This window comes from Coffea eugenioides, unplaced genomic scaffold (assembly GCF_003713205.1).
Source record: "Coffea eugenioides isolate CCC68of unplaced genomic scaffold, Ceug_1.0 ScVebR1_905;HRSCAF=1662, whole genome shotgun sequence".
Lineage (NCBI taxonomy): Eukaryota > Viridiplantae > Streptophyta > Magnoliopsida > Gentianales > Rubiaceae > Coffea > Coffea eugenioides.
This window is the reverse complement of record NW_020864785.1, coordinates 1-25,578: the sequence shown is the minus strand read 5'-3', so window position 1 is coordinate 25,578 and position 25,578 is coordinate 1. Positions and strand designations below refer to the sequence as shown.

At 41.1% G+C, this 25,578-nt stretch overlaps 2 protein-coding genes across 2 annotated transcripts; both read right to left on the bottom strand.

The window, feature by feature from the left end:
- Positions 1–503: 503 nt before the first annotated feature.
- Positions 504–2,105, bottom strand: LOC113759084 (BURP domain protein RD22-like). The gene is made up of 2 exons (XM_027301689.1): positions 1,993–2,105; positions 504–1,498 (listed from the first exon to the last, which is right to left on the bottom strand). The coding sequence occupies exons 1-2, from the start codon at positions 2,024–2,026 to the stop codon at positions 714–716; spliced, it is 819 nt and encodes a 272-aa protein (XP_027157490.1). The 5' UTR covers positions 2,027–2,105; the 3' UTR covers positions 504–713.
- A 17,153-nt stretch (positions 2,106–19,258) lies between these two features.
- On the bottom strand, positions 19,259–23,005 carry LOC113759085 (putative late blight resistance protein homolog R1A-3). The gene has a single exon (XM_027301690.1). It carries the CDS (start codon positions 23,003–23,005, stop codon positions 19,259–19,261), a length of 3,747 nt encoding a protein of 1,248 aa, XP_027157491.1.
- Between the last annotated feature and the right edge of the window lie 2,573 nt (positions 23,006–25,578).

Here is a 25,578-nt window from a genome sequence, read left to right as displayed (position 1 = left end):
CCGCCCCTGAAAAATTGGCCACATGCATGGTTTATTGCCCCACTCAAAACGAATGATTGGCATTCTGAAAGATTATTTGCTGATGTCCATGAAAAGAATTATGTGACATCCTATAAAACTGATGGAGACAAATATTCAAAGAATTTATTGTAATTATTATTATTAGAATAGGAAAGGAGAATCTCTTATCCATCGGTCCCCTCCTCTTTGTCTGCATTGAACAATGTTCTGTAGTATAAGCAGGAATGATTGTACAATCTAAACTAGTATAGCTAAAAATCAACCAAACAACTGAACCACTAACAATACTTAAAAAGGAAACCACCAGCCTTTGGCCACCACCTAACTTGGTGAGGTGGGTGTGTTGTGCACCCGTTTGGTCCGGTGGTGGTTCAGTCCCTTTCGAGTTATTCTTGGACCTCCTTAGATTCGCCCCCCTTCCCCTTAGTGTAAGATAAATTAGGTTATACAAAGTTGTCGTGTCCGCCAAGAAAAAAAAATACTTAAAAACGAAACCAGGTACCATTACATCTTTGTCACAGTAGATTGACATATACAATTTGATATCAAAGTAGAGAACAAACTAAACAAGGATTTATTTAATTATGGCAACATAATGGATGGAACTCCCAAGCTGCAGAAGACATACGTAAAAACATCAGAGCAACAAATATAGATCACTTGGGAGGCGTTAACAAGTTTCTGTACTATATTTAGTGCTTCGGAACCCAGACAATGTGATCCTCAGGAAGGAAATGGCAGATTGGAACAGTTCCTGGCTTCACCTTCAGCAGCTGAAAAGCCAAATGCTTTGGGTTCCATGCTGATGTATCCCGGTGACAAACAGCTACAGCCTTGACTTTTGCTCCATCGGCACCAACTAAATTAACCATATATGCATCTGTGTCCTGTGTGGTGTGGCAGTAGAAAACTGCGTAGAAATAGTTTTGCCTGTGGCAAGAAACTATTTCTTTATCGTTGTTGTTCAACTTGGAAACAGACACAATACCATATTTCTGGACTTTTGGATCTGTTTTCTGTGCTTCGTTAGAAATTGCTAGAACATCTTTGCCCAGCTTTGAAGTAGTGAAATCAACCATTGATTCGAGAGAAGTCGCACAATACTTGTCTTCCCCTTTCATTGCAGGCACCTCGCATTCTGCTATCGTTTCCTTAATAATTCCAGGATCTTGTGATTGTGGATTCAGTGAGTATTTGTTCAAAATTTCAGGAACAGATTTTGACAAGAAGGGAATCGAATTAGCAACCTGGCGGGGCAGGAAAGCCGTAGTACTTTTCACTGATTCAACAAACTTCATATTCATGCTTGAGCCGCGATTGAGGTCCATTTTCAAGAAAAAGACTTTCACTTTTGGGTCAATATGGAGCTCATCTTCAGTAGGATTTCTACCATAGATACTGATTCGATATCTGACACCACATGTTTTAAATAATGGGATTGCGTCTGGTCTTAACCTGACCCTTTCCGGCAACTTCCCTGTATGTATTGGATGAGCAACAAATTAGTACAACATATAAATCCGGCCAGCTTTTATTTCTGGTAATGGACTACAATGTCCCTGCGCAAATTCTTCCTGCAATATCCCCCTTTTTAAGATCCTTGTCATACGCTTGCTCATGATTAATGGAAGAGTAAAATTATTAAAAGAAAAGCATGTTAGCTCTTTTTCTTTTCTTTTTTTTTTAACACGGTACAAGAAAACCCCTGTAATTATTGAAGTACTTTTTCTTTTTGTTTTGTTTTAAGTGAAACTAGAAGTTTTCTATTACAATTTCTCCTTTTTTTTTTAAGGTTTTTGAACTTGATGAGTGTCTTTCAATTCCCCCAGAATCTAAGGGAAGCAAACAAAGACTCAACTCGAGCAATAGAAGCAGAGTAAATGGTAGACATAGGAAAGGACAAAGACTCAACTCGAGCAATAGAAGCAGAGTAAATGGTAGACATAGGAAAGGACCATTTCTGAGACAAACCATCTTTTAGGAGGTCTCTAACAACTTTGGGCATAGGAGTGTTTGGAAGCTCGGATTTCCAATAAGCTTCAAGATCTGCATGGTTTGCCCCAACTCCTAGCCGAAATATATTTCACGATACGGAAAAAGAGTTATGCATTCAGTTTGTACACTATCGAAAGTGCGTGCAAATTATCTATCTAAAAATTAACGTAGCTTAACTTTTTCAGTAATGTTGACAGGTCGTCAGCCTGTGCAATAATAGTAATAAATATAGAACCTAACTACCACTAAAAGCAGTCAATAATTAATCCTAGGTACTGGAGCAGGGACTCTAGGTGTGCAATGGGTTACTTGATTCACCCTGTTCCCGAAGAGTTTGCTTAATCCGATATACCAGTATTAATTAATTGACAAAAATCACTGAATAGTAGACAGTGGCAAGTAGGGTCGTCTCCTCAGGGACTGGAGATATTTGTCTCTTTTTAAAGTCCAATTGATAAGGGGGGGGGATTTTACCGGAATGAAACTAAAAATAATTAGACAATTTAATTAAAAATGAATAAATCACTAGCACAAATATAGCAGGAATTTAATCAGGAATAAATAAATTCTAGCCAAGGATGCAACTACTCAGGCACAGTCCATTTATCCGATCATTGATGCAGGAAAGGTTCACTTAATTTATTAATAGGCTAGTTATAGTCTGATGACCAATTTTTCCTTAAATTATTGATAACCAAGGTACGACCGTTGATTACCCCTAATCAGCAAATACTCCTAGGTACGACCATAGGAATTAATTTCCCAATTGCATTAATATTAGAAAAACCTAGCCCTAACCAATAACACGCTACGAGGGTTATTTAAATTAGATTGCACGTTCCCCTAATGTGTAAACACACCAGTTGCCACTAATATTAATCAATCAAACAATTACGGATTTAATTGACTAAATTGGCACGAGATTAATAAATCACATTGAACATCGGGCCCTTGACATCCAATTAATAAAATAATCCCATGAAAATACAAGCAGGCAATGTGCAAATATGAATAAATTAAGGAACGCGTGAAAACTAATTAGATCTCACAGATTTTCGGGACTGCGCCGTCGAGTTGACCCTTGACTAGATGGAAGACTTAGCCACGCCGCATAATTAAATCATCACACGAGTTAATAAATTGCGAAGGCATTGTTTTGTACTAAAAAGTAAGGAATGAAGGATGTTTTCCCCGTTGAGGAATATTGTCAAACACCTGGCGTGTGTCAGAGGCCAGTCCTAGGAAAAGAAAGGAAAACTAAAAACTGAACTAAAGCAAAAGAACTAAAAGCTGGCCGTCCGTCTTCTGTACGTTAGCTATCTATTTAAAGCCAAAGGAAAGAGATCCAGTGGTCCCCACCAATTGGCCAAAAGCTGCCCCATTTCTTCTTAGTTCCCTTAGGCTTTGTACGTTGTTTTTTTTGTTTCCTTTTAGAACCAAAGGACCAAAGCCCTTTTCCTTTCCTCCGTGGTCCCCACTGAAGTCAAAGGCCCAAGCCTTCAAGTTCTCTAAGTCTCCGGTTGTAAACCTCTTGGTCAACAAGAATAAAGGGATGGGAGTCCAGTTCTTTTCAGCACTGTGGCCCTGGCCTGTGACTCGCTTGAAGACTCAATTTTCTCCAGACAATCCCTCATGTTTGGTAGTTTTCTGTTCTATCCCTAAAATAAAGGCCACAAACCAAATATAAGTAGATATGTGCAATTAACACAATATTTATCAGGGATGAAAGGGGAAATTAATAATAAAATTACTAACAAATTATATCCTATCAATTCCCCCCACACCTAAACCATGCTTGCCCTCAAGCATAAGAAAAGTGGGCAGACCCCGAAAGTTGATAGTGGTCATCACTCTTATCTACCACCTTGCCAAGAGATTCAAGAGAAGATCATATATCGGGCATTAGTGGTCAAAATCCGAGAAGCATCCCCCCAGTTAGTCTCTAAACCACAAACTCCTTCAATTTCCGAATTAACTAAACTAAGGAAAAGGAATGACACTCAGCATTTATCAGCTAATGGTCCAAATATTCACACAAGTCCCCATATTAAGTCCATAACCCAGCAAGCTTCCCTATTAGTTATTCTCTTTTTTTTTTTCTCTTCTTTTTTTTTCCTTTTTTTTTTTTTTCAGGAGCATAATAATATTTGACCCCAAGAAGACTTAGTCTCTAGCCACCGGAGCCTTTTGACGCGAACTCCAACATTTTTAGATGAAGGAGCCCGGTTACTCAGCTCCTACCGCTATACAACCACGTACTCATATAAAGTACCACCTTTTGACGCGAGAATCGACACTTTTAGGTGCCGAACCCCGGTTACTCGGTAGTAGCTCATAGCGGAGTACAGTCCAGATTATTCACAGCCAAGCAAAGCCAAAAACACATAATAACAACACTAAGAACCAAAATAGGAGCAGCTCGCCTCATTATTGCCAAACATAGAGAACTGGAGTCAATATTGGACCAGTTCACATTAAAATGCCAACAGTCATTCCCAATGCCTAGAAAAGTTAACAAAGAAATCACAAGAATCAAGCAGTCCGATATTCACCAAGGAGACATCTCGAATCCAACCACACTTAACCCGATACATTATATTTTAAAAAAGAACTTGGCAAAAGTAGAACTAGAGTTAACAAACCAAAATTTTTCTTCTTTTTTTTTTTTTTAAATTACATGGGATTAAAACTAAGAATTAAAACTAGAATTAAGTCACAAAGAAAGAAAATAAAACTAGAATTAAAACTATAATAAAACTAGAAACTATTAAAAACTACTAAAACTACTAAAAACTAAGAACTAAAACTGAAAACTAAAAATTACTAAGAACTAAAAACTACTAAAAACGGAAAACACTAGCACCCCCCCCACACCTATAGGACACATTGTCCTCAATGTGACAAATATAAAACAAAAGTGAGAGGGAAAAGGACCAAACTTCCCTGAAACCGGGTCATAGCGGAGGGCGAGGTGGGAATGGAGGTGCAAAGCCTGTATGCATCAGGAACTGTGCCAAATTCTGTGCTATGCCGGCGACATTGGCGTCGACGTTGGTCATCCGGGCCTGCAAATCCTGAACCTGCTCCCTGAGATGCTGCCAATCATCGGTCCCAGGTGGTGGAGGTGGCGCAGAAGTAGAGGTAGACGGCCCAGCAGTGTCCGCGGCCGACCCAGGGAATGAAGATGGCCCTGCCCGGGCCGAATGGTGTGCACCCGGGGCTCGAGGTGGTCCCGGACGGGTAAACTGGTGAAAACCATCTGGCAGACGCTCGACGACCCCCATTTTCTCTAAGCAAACTACGTCCAAGTGCTCCATCTCAAATGCCAAATGGAGGTCGTGGTCATCCAGGTTAAGAACTCCCAACTGGGTCGCCAAGTGAGTGATGTAGGACCCAAGGATCAGTGGTTTGTTCTTCTTGGTCAAGACCGTCTTGAACTGTGCGGCCAACCAACATCCCAAGTTCACCTTGATATTGTTCTTCATACTCCAGAGAAAGAAGAATTCGGGCCGAGAGAGTATACCGGAGCTGTCCTTGCGCCCCGAGTAGCTATAAGCTAAGAATCGCTGAACATAGCGGGCGCTAGGGTCCTTAAGAAAGGAGCTCCTGGACCGGGAAGGATCGTAGCGTTGCCTATCGACGGACATGTCCTCCCATACATCATGGTAGTGGGAGAGGAAAGGCTCTACGTAGTCACAGGCACTCTCCGCATACTCCCTAGTCTCAGCATACTCTCTAGTGATAAACCCAAATGCTAGATTGAATTGAGTAATGGAGAAATTGAATTCTCGACCCATGAGCCGGAAATGAATGACATTCGGTGTTTCACCCGTGTATCTCGTAGGTAATTCGAACTCAAAGGTGGAGTAAAACTCCCGGATCAGCTCAACAAAAGCGGGACAAGAAATAAGGAAATATGGGCGCCACCCAATGGCTGTGAACATTTGCTCAACCTCCTCCCGTATACCCAGGGCAGTTAGAGAGAGTCTATGACAAGACTTACAGGATATTATACGCCTCTCGCAGACCTTAGCGTATCTCTGCCGATCGGCGGGTCTGGTAAATGTTAAGTGCCCCCCAAAGTGAACAGGTGCATCTACCTGAGCACCCCTATCCCTACCCAAACGGGTTCGAACACTAGAAGAGGAGGGTAGGTTGGTAGGTGAGTTGACAGGAATAGAGGCTTGTGGAGGGGGTTGAGACTGAGAGGTCCTAGACCTAGAGGAGGATTTCGGTCTCACCATTTCCCCCAAAGTAAGTTCAAGGCAACAGAAAATCCAACAAGTATAGAAACCAGCAATTGACAAAGCAAAAATCTCCCAGTAGTAACCCAGCCAATAGCAAACAAAAGAGTTCCAGCAAGTAATCAACAAGCAATTCAGAAATATCTCAACTAAAATCTCAAGAGAAACCCCAGCGAGTTATCCAGCAATTCAAGCAATATCCCCAAGCAATATGATGGTCAAAATGTCATCTCCAAATCGAACAAATAATCAGAGCATTGCAACACATTCAAAATCTCAATAAACGGCTCCAGTTGGCCAAGAAAAGTGCTAACTCATATTCAGCAAAAGCAGTGCAGCAAGGGGACAGTAACAACGCAATAAACACAGCTACTCAGACAGTCAAACCAATGCAGTATTGTAGCCCCCTCAGATTCCCAACAGGTGGCTCCAGATGGCCAATGAAATGCACAATTGCACCCAACCCCAAAAATTTCAACAAATGGCTCCAGTTGGCCAACCAATTGCACAAGTTCACCCAATTCCAAAATTAAAATAGCAATGCCAAGCAAGAATAATCCAACCAGTACCACTGGCGGAAATCAACAATTGAGAAAATAAACTCCAACCGTCACCAATACCAATTGTGGAAAATCCGAAACAGCACCAATCAATATTAGAAATTGGGGAATAAAGTTCAAATACCTCCACCTTGGACGATGACCAAACGACAGGAGGCAGCAGCAGGCGGCGTGTGGCGACTGTGAAGACGAGCTGGAGCCGAAAGTGAACTGAGCAGAGAGGCGGCGCGCGGTCTGGTCGAGGCAGAAGGTGGCGCGCGGTGGAGTTGGAGATGGCAGTGGGTACGGGCGGCGTTCGCGTCGGCGTGCGCAGCGGCAACGGCGCGCGAGGATGGGCTTCTTCCTGTGGAGGCTGCGTGCGGGCTTGGGAGGAAGACGCGGCGCTCGGGCTTGGGAGGAAGACGCGGCGCGCGCTAGGGAGATGGGCTGGCGGATGTGGCTCGCGGCGCTGGAGCGGTTGCACGATGGACTACAGCAGCGGCGGCGGCGGCGAGCAGCGGCAGTTTGGGCGGCGGCGTGCGAAGGAGAGCCGCGGTCTGGCGTGCGGCGATGGGGTCTCGCGCGACGTGAGCAGATCTGGTGGTGGGGTCGGCAAGCTCGATGCGGGCGGCAAGTGAGTACGGGCGGCGGACAGAGCAAAACAGAGGAGAAGAAAGAAAGGAAAGAAAAAGGAAAGAAAGAAAGAAAGAAGAAAGAAAGAAAGAAAGAAAAGAAAGAAAAAAGAAAAGGATTTTTTTTTCTTCTCTTTTTTTTTTCTATTTTGGAAAAGAAATTGCTACGGCTTTAGGGGAAAGATTTGTCTTCTTCTTTTATTTTATTTTATTTTATTTTATTTTATTATTTTTTTTTTATTATTATTATTTTTTTTAATTTTTAATTTTTAATTTTTTTTTTATTATTCGAATAGATGAAATAATAACAATTTTTCTACATTTTTTTCATTTTATTTCTTTCTCTTTATTTGAATCCTGACCTTTCCCGCGAACGTGACGCGGGCACGTCATGAGGCCAGGAGAGCTCCCAGAAGTTCAGAAATTCCTGATCGTGAGCATCCTGCACATCACCACGCGGGCACGTCATGAGGGCAGGAGAGCTCCCAGAAGTTTCAGAATTTCCTGATCGTGAGCATCCTGCACATCACCACGCGGGCACGTCATGAGGGCAGGAGAGCTCCCAGAAGTTTCAGAATTTCCTGATCGTGAGCGTCCTGCACATCACCACGCGGGCACGTCATGACTGAAGGGCACCTATAAATCAGCAAAAACGAAAATCAACACTCCAAAATCAGTCCAATTAAAGGGAAAACAGATTTAAACTATGACACGAAACCAATAAGCAATTGAAAGAAACAATTGGGTTGCCTCCCAATGAGCGCCTTTCTTTAATGTCTTTGGCTAGACATCGTCCAAAGATTTGCTTAAACTAAGCAAGTAGGATCCTCCAAGTGCATCACCTCCACCCGTTCAGTTGGAACCCCTTCATAATACGGTTTGAGACGATGACCATTCACTACAAATTTCTTCTCAGCTTTCAAACTTTGGATCTCGACTGCACCATAATGGAAGACATTAGTCACAACAAAAGGGCCAATCCAACGAGAACGTAATTTACCTGGGAATAACTGCAATTTGGAGTGGTACAGCAGAACTTTTTGCCCACACTCGAATGTCTTCCTTGAGATCTGTTGGTCATGAAAAATTTTATTTTTCTCCTTATAAATTACCGCATTCTCATAAGCTTCATTGCGGATCTCCTCCAACTCCTGTAATTGTAACTTCCTTTGGATTCCGCCCTCCTCAATATCCATATTGCATTGCTTAACCGCCCAAAATGCTTTATGCTCGAACTCTACTGGAAGATGACACGGCTTACCGAATACTAACCTATAGGGAGACATCCCTATAGGTGTCTTGTATGCCGTCCGATAGGCCCAGAGTGCATCTTCCAACCGTTGACTCCAATCTTTTCTATCGGGACGCACCATTTTCTCCAGGATGGACTTTATCTCCCGATTTGACACCTCCGCTTGACCATTGGTCTGAGGGTGGTATGACGTTGAGACTCTGTGGAGTACACCATACTTGCGAAATAACGCAGCTATGGTTTTGTTGCAAAAGTGCGTTCCCCTATCACTGACAATAGCTCTTGGCATTCCAAATCGCACAAAAATATTAGATCTGATAAAATCTGCAACCACTTTCGAGTCATTAGTTCGAGTGGCCTTAGCCTCCACCCATTTAGACACATAATCAACTGCCAGCAAAATATACAGAAAACCATATGAAGTAGGAAAAGGTCCCATGAAATCTATACCCCATACATCAAAAATTTCTACAAAAATCATCGGGACTTGGGGCATATGATCTCTACGGGCTATATTACCTACCCTTTGACAGCGATCACATGACTTACAAAACACATAGGCATCCTTAAACAATGAAGGCCAATAAAATCCACTTTCTAAAACTTTATGAGCAGTTCTCTTGGGTCCAAAATGACCTCCACAGGCAAAAGTATGACAAAAAGCTAAAATTGATTGAAATTCCACTTCACTTACACATCTCCGCATCACTTGATCTGCACACCTCTTCCATAGGTACGGGTCATCCCAGATAAAATACTTGGTATCGCTCTTCAATTTATCCCTCTTCGATTTCGGCCAACCTGCAGGAAAATTCCCAGTTACCAAATAATTGACTAAATCAGCATACCAAGGCAACTGAGAATTTAAGGAAAATAAGTGTTCTTCGGGGAATGCATCCTTCAATGGCTCGCTATCCTCTTCAACTAGTATGCGACTCAAATGGTCCGCTACTAAATTTTCTGAGCCTTTTTTATCCCTTATCTCCAAGTCAAATTCCTGTAGGAGTAGTATCCACCGTATGAGCCTCGGTTTTGCATCTTTCTTGGTCATCAGGTACCTCAATGCTGCATGATCAGAAAATACAATTACTTTAGCACCTAACAAGTATGACCTAAATTTTTCCAAAGCAAAAATAACTGCAAGAAGCTCCTTCTCAGTGGTGGAATAATTCAACTGGGCTCCATTCAAGGCTCGGGATGCGTAATAGATGACATGAGCCGCCTTTCCTACTCTTTGCCCCAGTACAGCCCCAACAGCATGATCACTGGCATCGCACATGATCTCAAATGGCAAATTCCAATCGGGGGGTTGGATGATTGGGGGTGAAGTCAACAATTCTTTTAATTTGTTGAAGGCTCCCTCACACTTATCGTCGAATTCGAAGGTCACATCCTTTTGTAGAAGTTGGAACAGCGGGGCCCCAATTTTTGAAAAATCCTTGATGAACCTTCGATAGAAACCTGCATGTCCAAGAAAAGAGCGTACCTCCCGCACACTCGCGGGGTAAGGTAATGCAGAAATAATGTCTATTTTAGCCTTGTCAACTTCTATGCCCTTAGACGATACAATATGACCCAGGACTATCCCGTGCTCAACCATAAAATGACATTTTTTCCAATTAAGCACAAGATTAGTTTCTATACACCTTATCAGAATCAATTTCAGGTTATCTAAACACGTATCAAAGCTATCACCATACACACTGAAATCATCCATGAAAACTTCAATAATTTTCTCAACATACTCAGAAAAAATGCTTACCATACATCTTTGGAACGTCGCAGGTGCATTGCATAACCCAAATGGCATTCGTCTGTAGGCAAAGGTCCCGAACGGGCACGTGAAGGTTGTCTTCTCTTGATCCTCCGGAGCTATTGCTATCTGAAAGTATCCTGAAAATCCATCCAAAAAGCAATAATAAGCTCTACCAGCTAAACGTTCAACCATTTGGTCAATGAAAGGGAGAGGGAAATGGTCCTTTTTGGTGACAGCGTTTAGCCTACGGTAGTCTATACATTGCCTCCATCCAGTGGGCTTACGCACTGGCACAAGTTCACCCGTTTGGTTGGCCTCCACCGTTACTCCTGCCTTCTTTGGGACTACCTGGACCGGACTCACCCAAGGGCTATCAGATATTGCAAAGATGATCCCCACATCTAGCAATTTTAGAATCTCTTTCTTTACAACTTCCATCATGAGGGGATTGAGCCTTCTTTGAGCCTGCCTAACAGGTTTGGCATCGTCTTCTAACCTAATCCGGTGCATACAGATGGTCGGGCTGATCCCCCTAATGTCTGCGATTGTCCAGCCTATCGCCTCTTTATGCTCCCGAAGGACCCGGATCAATTTCTCCTCCTGGATTTTTGACAGTGCCGATGAGATAATCACCGGGAGCGTCTCATTATCACCTAGATATGCATATTTCAGGTGCTCTGGTAGAGGTTTCAACTCCAGTACAGGTGCCTGCACCACAGATGGCAATACCCTCTGGTGAGGATCGGGAGTAAAAATAGGTAAAACTTCATACCTTTTCGTGGTGGTCTGCAACGAGTGTAATGCACCTATTGTGCATTTTAAATCCTCACTCCACTCCACCTGATGAGTTGTCTCCAACTCGAGGTGCTTGGTTAAAGCCACCTCCAGCTCATCCCTGCCATCAGTTTCAAACACTTCCTGCACTACAGGGTCAATAGCACTCACAGAAAAAACTGAGCTAAAGTTGGAGTTCGAGGGGTACTTCATAGTATCAAAAATATTAAAATGCACAATTTCCCCATCAAACTCCATGGACAGAATACCCTTATTAACATCAATTTTCGTCTGTGCTGTGCTCATAAAAGGTCTACCCAATAACAGAGGTGAGGGATCAGGGGAGTAATCATCATCCATATCAAGCACATAAAAATCAGCTGGAAACACCAAATCATTAACTTTTACCAACACATCTTCAACCAACCCATCAGGATATGCATTAGTTCGGTCAGCTAATTGAATGATTATTCCAGTTTCTTTTAATGGCCCTAATTTTAGAGAAGCATAGATAGACTTAGACATGACATTTATTGATGCTCCCAGATCCAACATGGCCCTTCTGATCACAGTATTACCTATCTTACAAGGAATAGTAAACATACCTGGGTCCCCGCACTTTGGTGGGAGCTTTCTCTGCAGGACCGCTGACACATTCTCCCCAACAATGACCCGTTCATCTCCCCTCAATCGCCTTCGGTTGACACACAAGTCCCTTAGGAACTTGGCATATTTTGGTACTTGTTTGATGGCGTCTAAGAGGGGGATATTTATCTCAACCTTGCGAAAAACCTCCAAAATCTCCTTTTCCTTATCCTGCTTCTTTGATTTTTCCAACCTGCTAGGAAAAGGAGGCAGGTTAGTTTTAACTGTAATTATAGGGTCAGGAAGTACCTTTGGATCTGCACCATTGCTGTCCTCCCTTTCGAGCTCATTTTCGATCTTCTCTTCATCCTTGTCCTTAGGAATCACAGGTTCAGGCCCCTGAATTTCTTTCCCACTCCTTAGGGTCATTGCGCTCACGTTCTTCGGATTCAACTCCGGTTGAGATGGCAGCTTCCCTTGGTTCTGGGACTCCCAACGGTTCATTCTGGTGGCCAGTTGACCTATCTGATTCCTTATGTCCTGCATCTCGGAGTCCGTCTTCTGCTGATTTTGCATAATAGCTGCCTCCGTCCTTTGCTGATTCTGTGCCATGGTTGTCATCATTTGTTTCAGCATCTCATCCGTAGATGAACCAGATTGAGGGGGCGGAGGTGGTCGGGGTTGGTATTGCTGCTGGTACCCTGGTGGCTTATTCGGCACAAAGTTAGACTGCCTGTTCGGCGTGAAGTTGGATTGCCTATTCCCACCATAACTGAGGTTGGGATGATCTCTCCACCCGGGGTTGTAGGTGCTTGAGTAAGGGTCGTACTGCTTCCTTGCCGCGGGCGCGTGGTCAGCCATGTTCACCTGTTCCTCAGTTTCTTCCTGAATCATTGGGCACATGTCTGCAGAGTGACCTATACCAGTGCAAATCCCGCATACCCTGGCTTGTGATGCATTTCTCACAGCCTGTTGCCTAACGAACGCAGTCAACTCATTTAGCTGCTGCTGCACAGAGGGTGTCTCTATCTCATTCACCCTACGTATTGGGACATCCTCTCTTGTACTGAATTGCTGTGAATTCTCTGCCATCCCCTCTATTAACTCCCGTGCTTCCTGAGGGGTTTTGTTCACCAGTGCCCCTCCACTTGCAGCATCAATGATGCTCCTGTCTCTAAAAATGAGCCCCTCATAGAAATATTGTATGATCAACTGCTCACTTATTTGGTGATGGGGGCACCTGCGCAACAAGCTCTTATACCGTTCCCAATACTCGTAAAGTGACTCCCCAGGATGCTGCTTGATCCCACAAATTTCTTTCCTTAGACTCGCAGCCCTGGACGCAGGAAAATATTTATCCAGAAATTTTTTCTTCAATTGACCCCACGTGGTGATGCTACCTGGTGACAGGTAGTACAACCAGTCCTTCGCAGAATCTTTCAAGGAGAAGGGGAATGCCCTCATTTTTATCTGCTCTTCTGTGATTCCCGGGGGTTTCATACTGTTGCAAACGACATCAAACTCCTGCAGATGCTTATACGGCTCTTCACCTGGTAAACCATGAAAAGAGGGTAAAAGCTGAATCAGACCAGATTTTAGTTCAAATGGAATGTTGTCATTTAAAGCGGGGAAAGTAATGCACAAAGGCTGCTGAGTTAAATCAGGAGCAGCCAACTCCCTTAATGTTTGTGCATTAGCCATGGTGAACTCCTCCTGGTCAGAGTCACTCGAAGTGTTACCAAACGAATCTGTTGGTTCAACTTCTGACTCGGGTCTTTGAGATGTAGCACTAGAGTGCTCTTCTCTGAGCTGTCTAGTTTCCTTTCTCGTTCTACGCGCGGTCTTCTCTACCTCAGGGTCAAAAATCAGATCACCTGTGCGAGAAGATCGAGGCATACACTAGAAGAAAACCAGAAAATTAGGACAAAATTGAATTTAAAAAAAAACAAATAATAACGCCAGTCCCCGGCAACGGCGCCAAAAATTGACAGGTCGTCAGCCTGTGCAATAATAATAATAAAAATAGAACCTAGCTACCACCAAAAGCAGTCAATAATTAATCCTAGGTACTGGAGCAGGGACTCTAGGTGTGCAATGGGTTACTTGATTCACCCTATTCCCGAAGAGTTTGCTTAACCCGATATACCAGAATTCATTAATTGACAAAAATTACTAAATAGTAGACAGTGGCAAGTAGGGTCGTCTCCTCAGGGACTGGAGATATCTGTCTCTTTCAAAGTCCAATTGATAAAGGGGGATTTCACCGGAATGCAACTAAAAATAATTTAACAATTTAACTAAAAATGAATAAATAACTAGCGCAAATATAGCAGGAATTTAATCAGGAATAAATAAATTCTAGTCAAGGATACAACTACTCAGGCACAGTCCATTTATCCGATCATTGATGCAGGAGAGGTTCACTTAATGTATTAATAGGCTAGTTATAGTCTGACAACCAATTTTTCCTTGAGTTATAGGTGACCAAGGTACGACCATTAATCACCCCTAACCAGAAAAGTACTCCTAGGTACGACCGTAGGAATTAATTTTCTAATTGCATTAATAACCAGAAAAACCTAGCCCTAATCAATAACACGCTACGAGGGTTATTTAAATTAGATTGCACATTCCTCTAATGTGTAAACACACCAGTTGCCACTAATATTAATCAATCAAACAATTACGGATTTAATTGACTAAATTGGCACGAGATTAATAAATCAAGTTGAACATCGGGCCCTTGACATCCAATTAATAAAATAATCCCATGAAAATTAAATCAGACAACATGCAAATATTAATAGATAAAGGAACACGTGAAAACTAATTAGATCTCACAGATTTTCGGGACTGCGCCGTCGAGTTGCCCCTTGACTAGATGAAAGACTTAGCCACGCCGCATAATTAAATCACCACACGAGTTAATAAATTGCGAAGGCATCGTTTTGTACTAAGAAATAAGGAATGAAGGAGGTTTTCCCCGTTGGGGAATATTGTCAAACACCTGGCGTGTGTCAGAGGCCAGTCCAAGGAAAAGAAAAAACTAAACTAAAGACTAGGCTAAAACGCTAAACTAAAAGCGGTCCCCCGCCTCTGTACGTTAGCTCCCTATTTAAAGCCAAAGGAAAGATATCCAGTGGTCCCCACCAATTGGACACAAGCTGCTGAATTCATCTCCTTGTTTTGAGCCTCTGCGCGGTCCCCACCAATTGGCCACAAGCTGCCGAATTACTTCTTGTTCCTAAGGCTTTGTACGTCGCCTTTACTAGCTCTTGTCGCTCTTGTGGTCCCAGCCAATTGAGGCTTTCTGCTGGAGTCTCCCAAATTTGCATCCAAAAGTCCCTCTTTTTGTAGTTATCTGCTCCACTCCTGGAATTGGGTCCAGATATCAAATATGAGTAAATATCAGCAATTAACACAATATTTATCCGGGATAGAAGGGGAAATTAATAATAAAATTACTAACAAATTATACCCTATCAAAGCTAGTACACGAATTATACCACAATACATTTTTATTGCATTCACATCGTAGTGGGGAAGAAGTTGTCGGCAGAAATGATATAAAGGATTCTTGTGCTTTGTGGTCAGGAGATGCAAAAAGCTACTGGTGGTCAAAATAAAGCAGAGCAGCACTACGGGAGGCAGCCTCATCTCTCATCCAGCTCAAGGAAGTGAATCTTGTGCTTTCAAGGATGATTCAGATATCAAAGCCCATTGAGCCAGAGGCGTTTTTGTTGTCGCCACCGTGCTCTGAAGACAACTTGGTGGTATCTATGAAGGACACCATTAGAACCCTTCTTGATGAGCTGAAATCCCTTGGAACAAAGGTGACCAAGGAGACAAGAAAAATTCAAATATCAACTCATGTTGAAATTGTGACAAATGAGGTAAGGACTCTTCTTTGCTCAGTTCACGAGAACAAATTGGCAGATGAGACTGTGACAAAAATGAATCTTGCAGTATATATATTGTTGCCAAAGATTGAGCTTATTAAGGCAGAGTGGTATTTGACTGAGTTGCAACAAAACCATAAAGTTAACCTGGTGTCTCTGGTGAAGGATGAAGTAGAAAGCCTTCTTGAGGGGTTGAGTTTCTTGACATCATTTCTCATGGACACAATAGACTTGAAAGCTAAGGTAGAGGACTGGCTATTGCTCCTAAAACACATAAAAGCTGTGGCCAGCGATATATCCTCTTTTGTTGATCCCTTGCTTCATGTCTATGAACCGACAGAAGACATAATTTGTGAATTGAAACTTTCACTTTCCTGGTTGGTTCAGAAGATTAAGTTCATAAAGGCAGAGATTATTTTCGTAGAATTACCAAATGACAAGAATGGTTTGACGGGTAATATGAAGGATAAAGTTGAAAACCTTCAAAGGGAGCTTAGATTTCTCAGAACTTTTCTCATGGATCCTCCAAAGAAAAACAAGGAATATGGGGAACTAATTTTCAGAAGAAGTAGTTTGTTAGCCAATCAGGTAGCATCCCTAATTCTTCAGATGTATGACAACTGGACCAAAGAGGGCATAGCCTTGGAAGTGAACCCTTTGATTTTTGAGTTGCTAGAAAAGATTGTGCTTTTTAAAGGAGAGATCAAACGTGTTTATATTCAAGTTCTGCCTTCACTGCAATCTAGCTATCCCATGGTAGCTGTATCAGTATATATTAGTTGAGTTCCCTGTCAGAGAATATGAGGAAGCTGTTGAATGGAAAAGCAATTTCAGTTGCTAGTGTGGAGCATCACATTGAGATCATGTATGCAGAGTTGGAACTGGTGAAATCATTTCTGATGGAAAACTTAAAGCAACATATTGATCATGTGGAACTGAAGGATCTTTGGGACTGTATTACAGACGTTGCTTACAAGACAGAATATGTCATCGATTCTTTTGTGGGAGATGACTTGTTTTGGTACTTTATGCTGTGGATCTCAATTTCCATGGAAGAGATCAACGTGATTAAGAGAAAGATCATGGAGCTTTGTGAAGACAATGAGATTGACATAGAAGATCATAGTTTTGCCAAGTCTTCCCACTTGCCACCATCAGATGCTAATGTGGCTGGTCTGAAGTATGAGGCTTTAATGATAATTCATCAACTGACAGGAGGGACAAAGATGAGGGATATCATTGCCATAGTAGGGATGCCTGGGCTTGGTAAGAAAGCTCTTGCAGAGAAAGTATACAATGATCCTTCAATTGTCAATTTTTTCGATTCTCGTATATGGTATCATGTCGAGCAAGAATACGACCACCGAAGGGCCTTGATTTTTATTTCAGGTCATACTGATGTGTCCATCCCAAATTATACATTCACAAGGTTGTATGACATGGAGGAAAGCTTGTATTACTATTTCATGGAAAGAAGATACCTCATTGTTATAGAGGGCTGGTGCATCAGCGCATGGCAAAAGCTACAAAGAGCATTTCCAGATTGTGGTAATGGAAGTAGACTTTTGTTCATCTGCTAAAAGCTTCATGTATTTTTTTGTTGCACTAATTCGATTGGGTACCCTTACTCTTCATTCATGGCTTTAAAGGTGATAGTTGCAAGTTATACCAAGAAAACATATTCAGGAAAGAAAAGTTGCCAGCCAAAGACAATAAGGAATCTGCAGTAAAAGTAGCAAGAAGAAGTGTCAAAATATGCAACTTCTTTGCAGATTTTTCTAGATTTTGTAGCACTAGAATAAATGGAATAGTTGTTGTATAAACCCAGGGGTTTTCCACATTTTTAGTATTTAGTTATTTTCAATTTGTTAGAATTTCTAGAATTTTGTAAAGATTGTTTTGGAGATTTATTAGTAGAGCATTATGTTGAGTTGTTAACAAGTTTTTTTTTCTTTTCTTTTTTTTTGGGTTGAGATTTGTTAGGAGATATTTGGGATTGGTTTTTTCATTCTACCTCTATAAAAGGGGTAGTTTTTATCAAAATTCTCCTCCAAGATTTTATTTTATTTTTACATGTAATTTTTTTCACACCAAGTGAAGAGCAGGACCAAAATGAATACCATAACACCTCAAAATCCTAAAATTAGCAAATTGTTAAGAAAACCGGGAGCGAGCCAAAATGGAAGTATAGCATACTTAACCAATTGTTGATTGACATATGAATATGTTGTTTCTCATTTTTGGATTCTGGAAAAGACATTCAATTCTCATCACAAGTTATTTGTACATTTTAAAGAAACACTTTTGTCATTAACATAAAAACGTCATCTTACTACATGAATGAATACATCTGTTTTCTTCAACCGGAACCACATAGAAGTGGTGGGATCAGGCATAGCCAAACATGTTCATCAGAATGAGATGAAGGAATGCAAAAAAACCTCAGCTCCAACCTCCAATAGAAACTTCAACCAAAATCCAATTTAAACACATTATCATGTTGGAGATTCTAGCTTCTCCAAACCGCATCAAATAATCCCACAATAATGTTATTACTGTAACGGGATTGAATTCGAGTTTTAGTATTTAGAATCTCGCCTGTGTACGGATCATATTGCTACTTCTTCACATATGAGTAGCAACATGACTGTGGCCTTGTTCTGGGTTGGTTTAAATTTTATAAAATCTGATTGTAAAAACTGATTATATATATAAAAAAAAAAATCAACTACTTTTTGAATGATTATAGATTTTAGCATTTTTTATCATTAAAAAAATTTATACCCAGAATATAAAAATAATCGAAAACATCACAAAAACTGATTATTCAAAATCAATATCTATAATCAACCGAGAACAAACCCTATATTAATGAAGGAAAACTCTACAAATTGATAAAATTGTTAGGTCATAAGGGGGGTGAAATAGTGTGGTTCCCATTGTCAGGATAGTAACTTGCTAATTTGTTAAAATTGGAGGAGGAACTAGAAATGGGTCGACAAAAACTTGGATATACCTGATCTTGAAGATCATGTGACCAACAAAATAATTGAAAATATGGCAAAACTTGGATCACATGATCAGCATAGAACGAGCCGAGTCTACCCAAATATTTGCCAATTGGGTCACTCTTTTGTTTTCCAAATATTTCTTTAAGCAGCAAGAGCAGAGCCCTCTCCACCAGCTTTTCGTGTCTTCAGCCACCAAGGTTGCGCCATGATTTTCTATTCTCTTGGCTTTCTCACCACCACGTCCACATGGTCCTTGTAGAAGTTAATACCGAAAAAATTTGGCTAGTTATATCAGCAGAACAGAAGTTCTTATACATGACTGTGAAACAATTTCTGCTTAAAAAATTTCTCATCTTAACAGAAGTCTATTTATTATTTCATCAAGTTGGTTATTTATACAAGGAAAAGGAGATGGAAGATGACACTTGAGCTTCCAGTGAAAAAGAAACTGTAGCTGCGGATATAGTTGATAGGAAGAAAGAAGATGGACTTAAACTTTAAACTTACATGTTAGTGGGAAGAGGTACAATCCCTCGTCCGGAAACTTCTGTTAACGGAACTTGAGTAAACGAATTTCCCTGCCGTCTTCAATCATCGCTTCTTCGACAATTTCCTGAGCTGATTTCAGCAATTCATTGTTGTACCTCCTTAACAGAATTTCCTCCAGATCTTGAATTTCTGCAAAGCGAAAAGGAATCTCCACAAGTTCAAGACACTCTCCCACAACAAGTTGCTCAAGGCTGGGAAGGGGATTTGTGCGGGCCTTCCAGTGCACGATATCTAAGTTTGACACTTCTAAGAATTTGAGCTTTCTGAATTCTTCACCTTCCATGTTCCATATCTTGCCCCGAAAGGAATGCTGTCGCAATTTCAGTACCTCAAGAAATCGCAGCTTCCTAATTGTTGACATTGCCCTCCATGGTAGACCCAACTTATACAAGGTCAGTTTCCTAAGCCCTGACGGAAAGCTAAATCCCTTAAACTGAATGCGCAACCAACAATAGAACACTTGCTCATGAGAACCATCGATTGACAATTGCAATGATTGAAGATCTTCTAAGGAGGACAGTGCTGGAAATTGAATACCCGTCTTTTGATAATCCTTTGACTCCATAAGTACGCATCTCAGCTTCTGAACTCTCCTTAACCTCCCTAACAGCTTCTCTGTATCTCCTACATGAGAAAGAGATAGTGAAGCAAAGGTCACCATATTACCCAATTGACAGGACTCCTCATCCTCATAGTCACCCAAGGAGAGAACAGCCGTTTCACTTACTTCAACATGCATTAAGCTTTTCATCTTCCAGATGGTATCAGGCAAATGAATGAATTTTTCCATTCCTTTTACGATCAGTGTTTCCAGCTTCCGAAGTTTGGCTAGCGATGCAGGAACAGCTGTAATATAACCCCAAATTGCTATATACCTCAGACGAATTATTGATATTACTTCTTCTGGAAAAGGGCAATCCAGACAGACTCTCTCCAAATTCAACACTTTAAGAAATTTAAATCGGTTAAATATGTCAGAGCCAACCAAGTTAGAGTATGACTGATTCCATCTAGTGGTGCCAAAGAATTGAAGAGAGCATACACATGGACAAGGAGGTACAGAGCTCATGAAAGCTTCCAAGTCACCATGAATGCACAATCGGCAATAGCCATGCGTTGCAGGATCCAAAGAACTATGAGAAACCTCTGACTTCTCCGCCACATGTAGAAACTTTTCATCTTTAGCTTTTCCTGCGCAAAAATCATATAGCAGATCATGAACACGGCAAGCTTTTATTCCTCCGTCGAAGCTTCTTTCAGAAACAATTACTAAACTTCGATCCCTTAGCTCCGTCAAGTAACCCTTTGCCAGAATTTGAGAGCTCTCCCTCTCGGTTCTCTTTATGAGTCCTTCAGCACTCCATAACAGGGTCAACTTCTGGGCACTAATTACTTCGCCCTTCTGAAATGATCCAAAGTAAAGGAAACATGGTTTCAACGAATAAGATAAATGCGTGAAGCTCAGTTCCAGAGTTCCCATGTACCCATCACTAGTAGCATTTGAATGTAAACTTCCTTCAACTTGATTCCACCAGTTTACATTCTTCTTTTCCTTCGCAAGTAGACCTGCAATAACACTTATTGCCAGAGGCAGTCCTTCACAATGTTTCACAATCTGCTCCCCGATTCTTGATAGCTCATGAGGGCAGTCACCTTTGAGAAATAGCTTCTCTCGTAAAAACTCCCAACTTTTCTCCTCAGTCAGTGGAGAGAGTGGATAGGTGTTGCTAGTTAGACCAGCATCTGAAGCCAGAATACGATTTTGACTCGTGAACATTATTCTACTTTCTGTTCGATCATCTGGAAATGATAGTTTTATATCATTCCAAGCTTTAATTTCCCAAATATCATCCATTACCACGAGGTACTTCTGTTTACTTAAGCATTGTTTGAGCTTTAAAGCCAAGTCTCCATCGCTCAATTTGGATAAATCAACATCACGGCCACTATCAATAACAGTCTTTAAAATGGCAAGTAACAAGTCTCTAGGAGTATACACTTGAGAAACAAAGCACCATGCCTGTATTTGGAACCGAGATGCAAGGAAAGGATCATTATAAACTTTCTTAGCTAGAGTTGTCTTACCTACTCCAGGCATACCAACAATCGCAACAATTTCTAGCCTTCTGGATGGTCCGGTAAGCAACCTAATTATCTCTTTTGCCTCATCCATGAAACCTACAACAGTTTCATCGATTTTTGAAGTTTTAACTTGAGACGGATGGCCATGCATGGAATTTGTCTCAGCAATTCTCTTTCCAATGTTATATTTCTGCTTCAACTTCGTCACCTCATTCTTGACCAGCTTGATTTCTTCTAGCATATTGGAGAAGCGTATTATGTTGTACCAAATAGGAATGTCAACAATAGAAAAAGAGCTGATAACATTCTCCACCTGGTATGCCAAATTGATGATTTGTGTCCAGAGAGCCTTTAACTCCTCATGCTTATTTTGCAGATTCATGATATCACAAAGAAAGGACCTGAAATATAACAGCTCCTCATGGACTGTCATAACTTTATTTTCTGCAAAGGGGATGAAACTGGCCTCACATTTCACTATGTCAGTGAAATCCACTGTGAGGAAATCAATGAATCCCATTCCATTAATCTTGGGGAAGTTAGACTGTGATGAGCTTGAGGTCTCAAGATAAAGCGCTCTGACCTCTACCTTGACTTTCTCAATCTTTTCCAGCAAATCTGAAAGAACATCTCTCTTGGAAGTGTCATCCTCGGTCGGATCAGTGTAGAGCGAGCAAACCAGAGATTCCACTAAACTGTTCAGAATATCAACATTCGTCCAAGATACATTTTCTGTTTTTCTTGTGCATTCCTTTGGGGGATCCAAGAGAAAAATCATCAAGAATATCAGCCCTTCCCGAAGAATTGCATACTTATCCTTCAAAGAAAGCGCAAGATTTTCAAGAAGAAAGTCAATAAAGCTAGCTACAATTTCTCCCATCAAAAGAGCATCTGTTGGCAAAGACTTTGAAGCTTTCAGGAGTTCAAGATACATCTCTGCGACTGCTGGAGTAGAAGGCATGACCTTCAGCAGCGTAGCAGAAAGCACAGCTTTCAAATGAAGTTCCATGTTTTCATTCATAAAATCCACCCAGTACCGAAGTAACATACAGGCAGCGCTATTAGCCCAAGCTTGAATGTATGTCAAGAAATCTTCCAATTTGCCATGACTAATGCAGCGCTTTGCTGTGAAGTCAACAAAGTTTCTGGAAAACCTTAGCTTGTTTTCAAGAGATCGGATTTGTATCTTCACAGGAACAACAATATCAGCTTTCAAGCTGACAAGATCCTTAAGATTCACGAGGATGGAATCCATGAATTCCAGGATCTCATCACTTGTGGAGGACTTGGTTTGCGATGAGCTTTCTAGCCAATGAATGCAGAGTCTTCTGATTTCAGGCTTTAACATGCAGACTTTTTGTAGCAGATCGGATGCCAAACGGTCCCAGTCTTTAACATCTATTCCAATGATTGCAAAATATCCAGCTTGATAGAGGGCCTTTCCTGCTGATTCTAAAGTAGATTCAGCATTATTCTGGACCGATTTCACGCCCATAATATCCTCATCAGGACCACTGAACTTTGTGGAGCAGTAAAAGAACATTTTCAGGAATCTCAGTTCCAGTTGCAGATCCTGGATTTGGTGTTTCATAGGCAAAGTCAGGCATGGTCGACTCAATAGCTTTGTGAGCTGTTCAATGGTAGAATCAGCACAATTGCTCTCCATTACTCTCTCTCTTTCACGCTCAGTTTACTATGCTGAGACCGAGCATTAAGAAACCCCTGCAATGGAATATATGACACGACTTTAGGCAATAGGAAACCTTACAAAACAATTTTCCACATAACAAAAATTCATCTATACTGTATTATTTCCCCTGAATATCTATTCCTGGCCCTTCTACACTCCACACCTTTATCAACTCAACTGAACTTACACTATATCAGAATGCAAGCGAAGTAAGAAAACAGATCGAAATTTCAGCACCCCCCCTCCCCTCCCAAAAAAAAAAAAAAGCAGAACCAAGCAACACACATAGAGAAGATGATTTATATCCATACCTCTCCATCTATCTGTGGGATCTCTTTCACGGAGGACAGCACAGGGTAAACCAGCAATCCATAGCATCCCTGAATTAATTCAAAAAGAAAAGGGAGAGGAAAAAGGTAAAAAAGAAGCAAGTCTGAAAGTTAGATTCTACAGACTCACAGGATAAACTGAACAGAACAGTTTTGGATTTGCAGACTCACATTTTAGTGCAAAGAAAAAACTAGGATATGTTGATTCTGCAGAAGTCTGGAAATTTTCACGTATTAGAAGGAAGATGCTTGGTTTAGGGTCTTGATGTGGTCAAATAGTCACAGAAGTATAAAAAAAAAAACATGTGCTCAAAAGGGAGGGCTGAGGAAAAGAAAGTTCCATGGGTGAAGACTAAAAGAGCAGAAAGTTGTAGTGCGTTTGTCACAGAGAGAAGTTTTTGTCCTCAATGTTTGGTACCTGTGCCCACGAATGCAAACGAATCGAGTCTTGGACAGACGAGTTTTGTGAGACCCCGAAATTTTATTTATCTTTATAATCCTTATATGAACCCACGTATCTTTGATTTTTGATTATTTTAATGATTGAATTTAAGTTAAGGGAGTGAATTTTGTTAAGAAAAGTTTCATAATCTCAGGTTGTTAGAAAATCTAAGAATTTTCGCAGAAGACTCTGCGCAACTTTGGAAAATTAACTATAACTTCGTATAGAAAAGTTGGAATTGAGTTTCGTTTGTTGCGTTTGAACCTAAACTCAGAGGACTTCTTACAGTGTAAAATTTAGAGTTTGATTCAATGTCTATAAATCTAGAAAATTGGCAAAGTTGACTGAAAATTCTGCCCTGCACTAGTCGCTTAATTAAGGTTGAATGTATTGAGAACTTAAATCTTGTGATATATTTGGGTTTGTACGAATGCTTTGAATAGAAATGAATACACATGTACTTTTCAAAGTTGGTAACTGTTATTTCCTTTATTATTGAGATTGTACTCTATTTGAGTTGGAGTGAGTGAGTGAGTCCTGACGAGAGTTGGGCAAGCGGTCCGCTAAACCCTGGGGTACGCCCTAGGAGGAGGTGGGGTCGTCACAGATGGTATCAGAGCTGTTTTGCGTAGTCTCTGCGCGGAGTGAGTTTGTGCCAAGTGGTGATATGGTCCTGATTATGTAAATAAGTGTAAAGGACTAAGTGCTCTTTTTGGACATAAGTTATGAATCGTGCCTGTTATAAGTGAAAATCCCTTATCATGGATAGATATGTACGTCAGGTAGGAATCTCTAGTAGGTGTGATTTACTCTTGGGACCGACTAACTCGAGATGTGAATTATTTTATTATGGATTCCCGTACTTGAGTACCAAATAATGGAGAGCACTAGAATAAGGGTCTATATCTTGATTGCACTTGAGATAAGTTTGCGGTAGCACTATAAGTGCGACTAGTGCGAGTACAATCGCAAAATTTTCAAAAACTAGACTATGTTAGCCTGTACCAGTCTCACGCCTCGCTCGTATCCCCTGTAAGAAAAATAAATGGCGTGGAATGAGCTAAAAGCCCAGTGAGATTCCAAATAGCAAGTCGACCATAATTTAAAAGTACACGTATCAAAGTAGCAAAGTAGCGAGCATAACAAGTTCATAAAAGTGAGCAATAACACTTCAAGTAGCAAATCTCAAAATGAGCGAGAGTAAAATTCTTTTCTAAAAGAAACAAGAACACTATGAATAACAATCAAAGTATAAGGATACAAATGACTCTCAGGAGCCAAATTTCCGTTGTTTCATCAGAGTTTGATCAAGTATTCGTTGACACTCCGTCAACCTTCAAGTAAAGTAACCAATCCAGTAGTACTTCGCTTCACACCAATCCGTCCACCATTCAACTCTCTTGTCGGGCCCAAACACCAACTAAACACTGGTGATAATATTCTAGTATACTGATTAATCGAGAAGATAACACACCACTCGACAACACTAGATACCCATGGTTCGTTATCTAATTGATCAAACCCTTGTCGGCTCGACTCGATTAACTAGCCAGTGGGGTTTGGGTTCCCAAGAATTCGATGAGATAATATTTCCAATCGACTGAATCAAGATAAAAGTACGGAGACGGGAATGAGAGGCACCTCCCACTCGGATTGAGTGTGGTACATACTGCCGCTCAGCACTTACAAGTCAAGCACAAGTATATCAAGTTAATTGCAACAATAAACAAATACATATCACATTAGGGCAAGTGCGATAAAATACACTCTTGTCCGAC

Coding starts and splice junctions, on each gene's coding strand:
- LOC113759085 (XM_027301690.1), bottom strand. CDS start 23,005: ATGGAGAGCAATTGTGCTGATTCTACCATTGAACAGCTCACAAAGCTA.
- LOC113759084 (XM_027301689.1), bottom strand. CDS start 2,026: ATGCCCAAAGTTGTTAGAGACCTCCTAAAAGATG. Junction 1,499..1,992: donor TAGAGACCTCCTAAAAGATG/GTTTGTCTCAGA, acceptor CAATACATACAG/GGAAGTTGCCGGAAAGGGTC.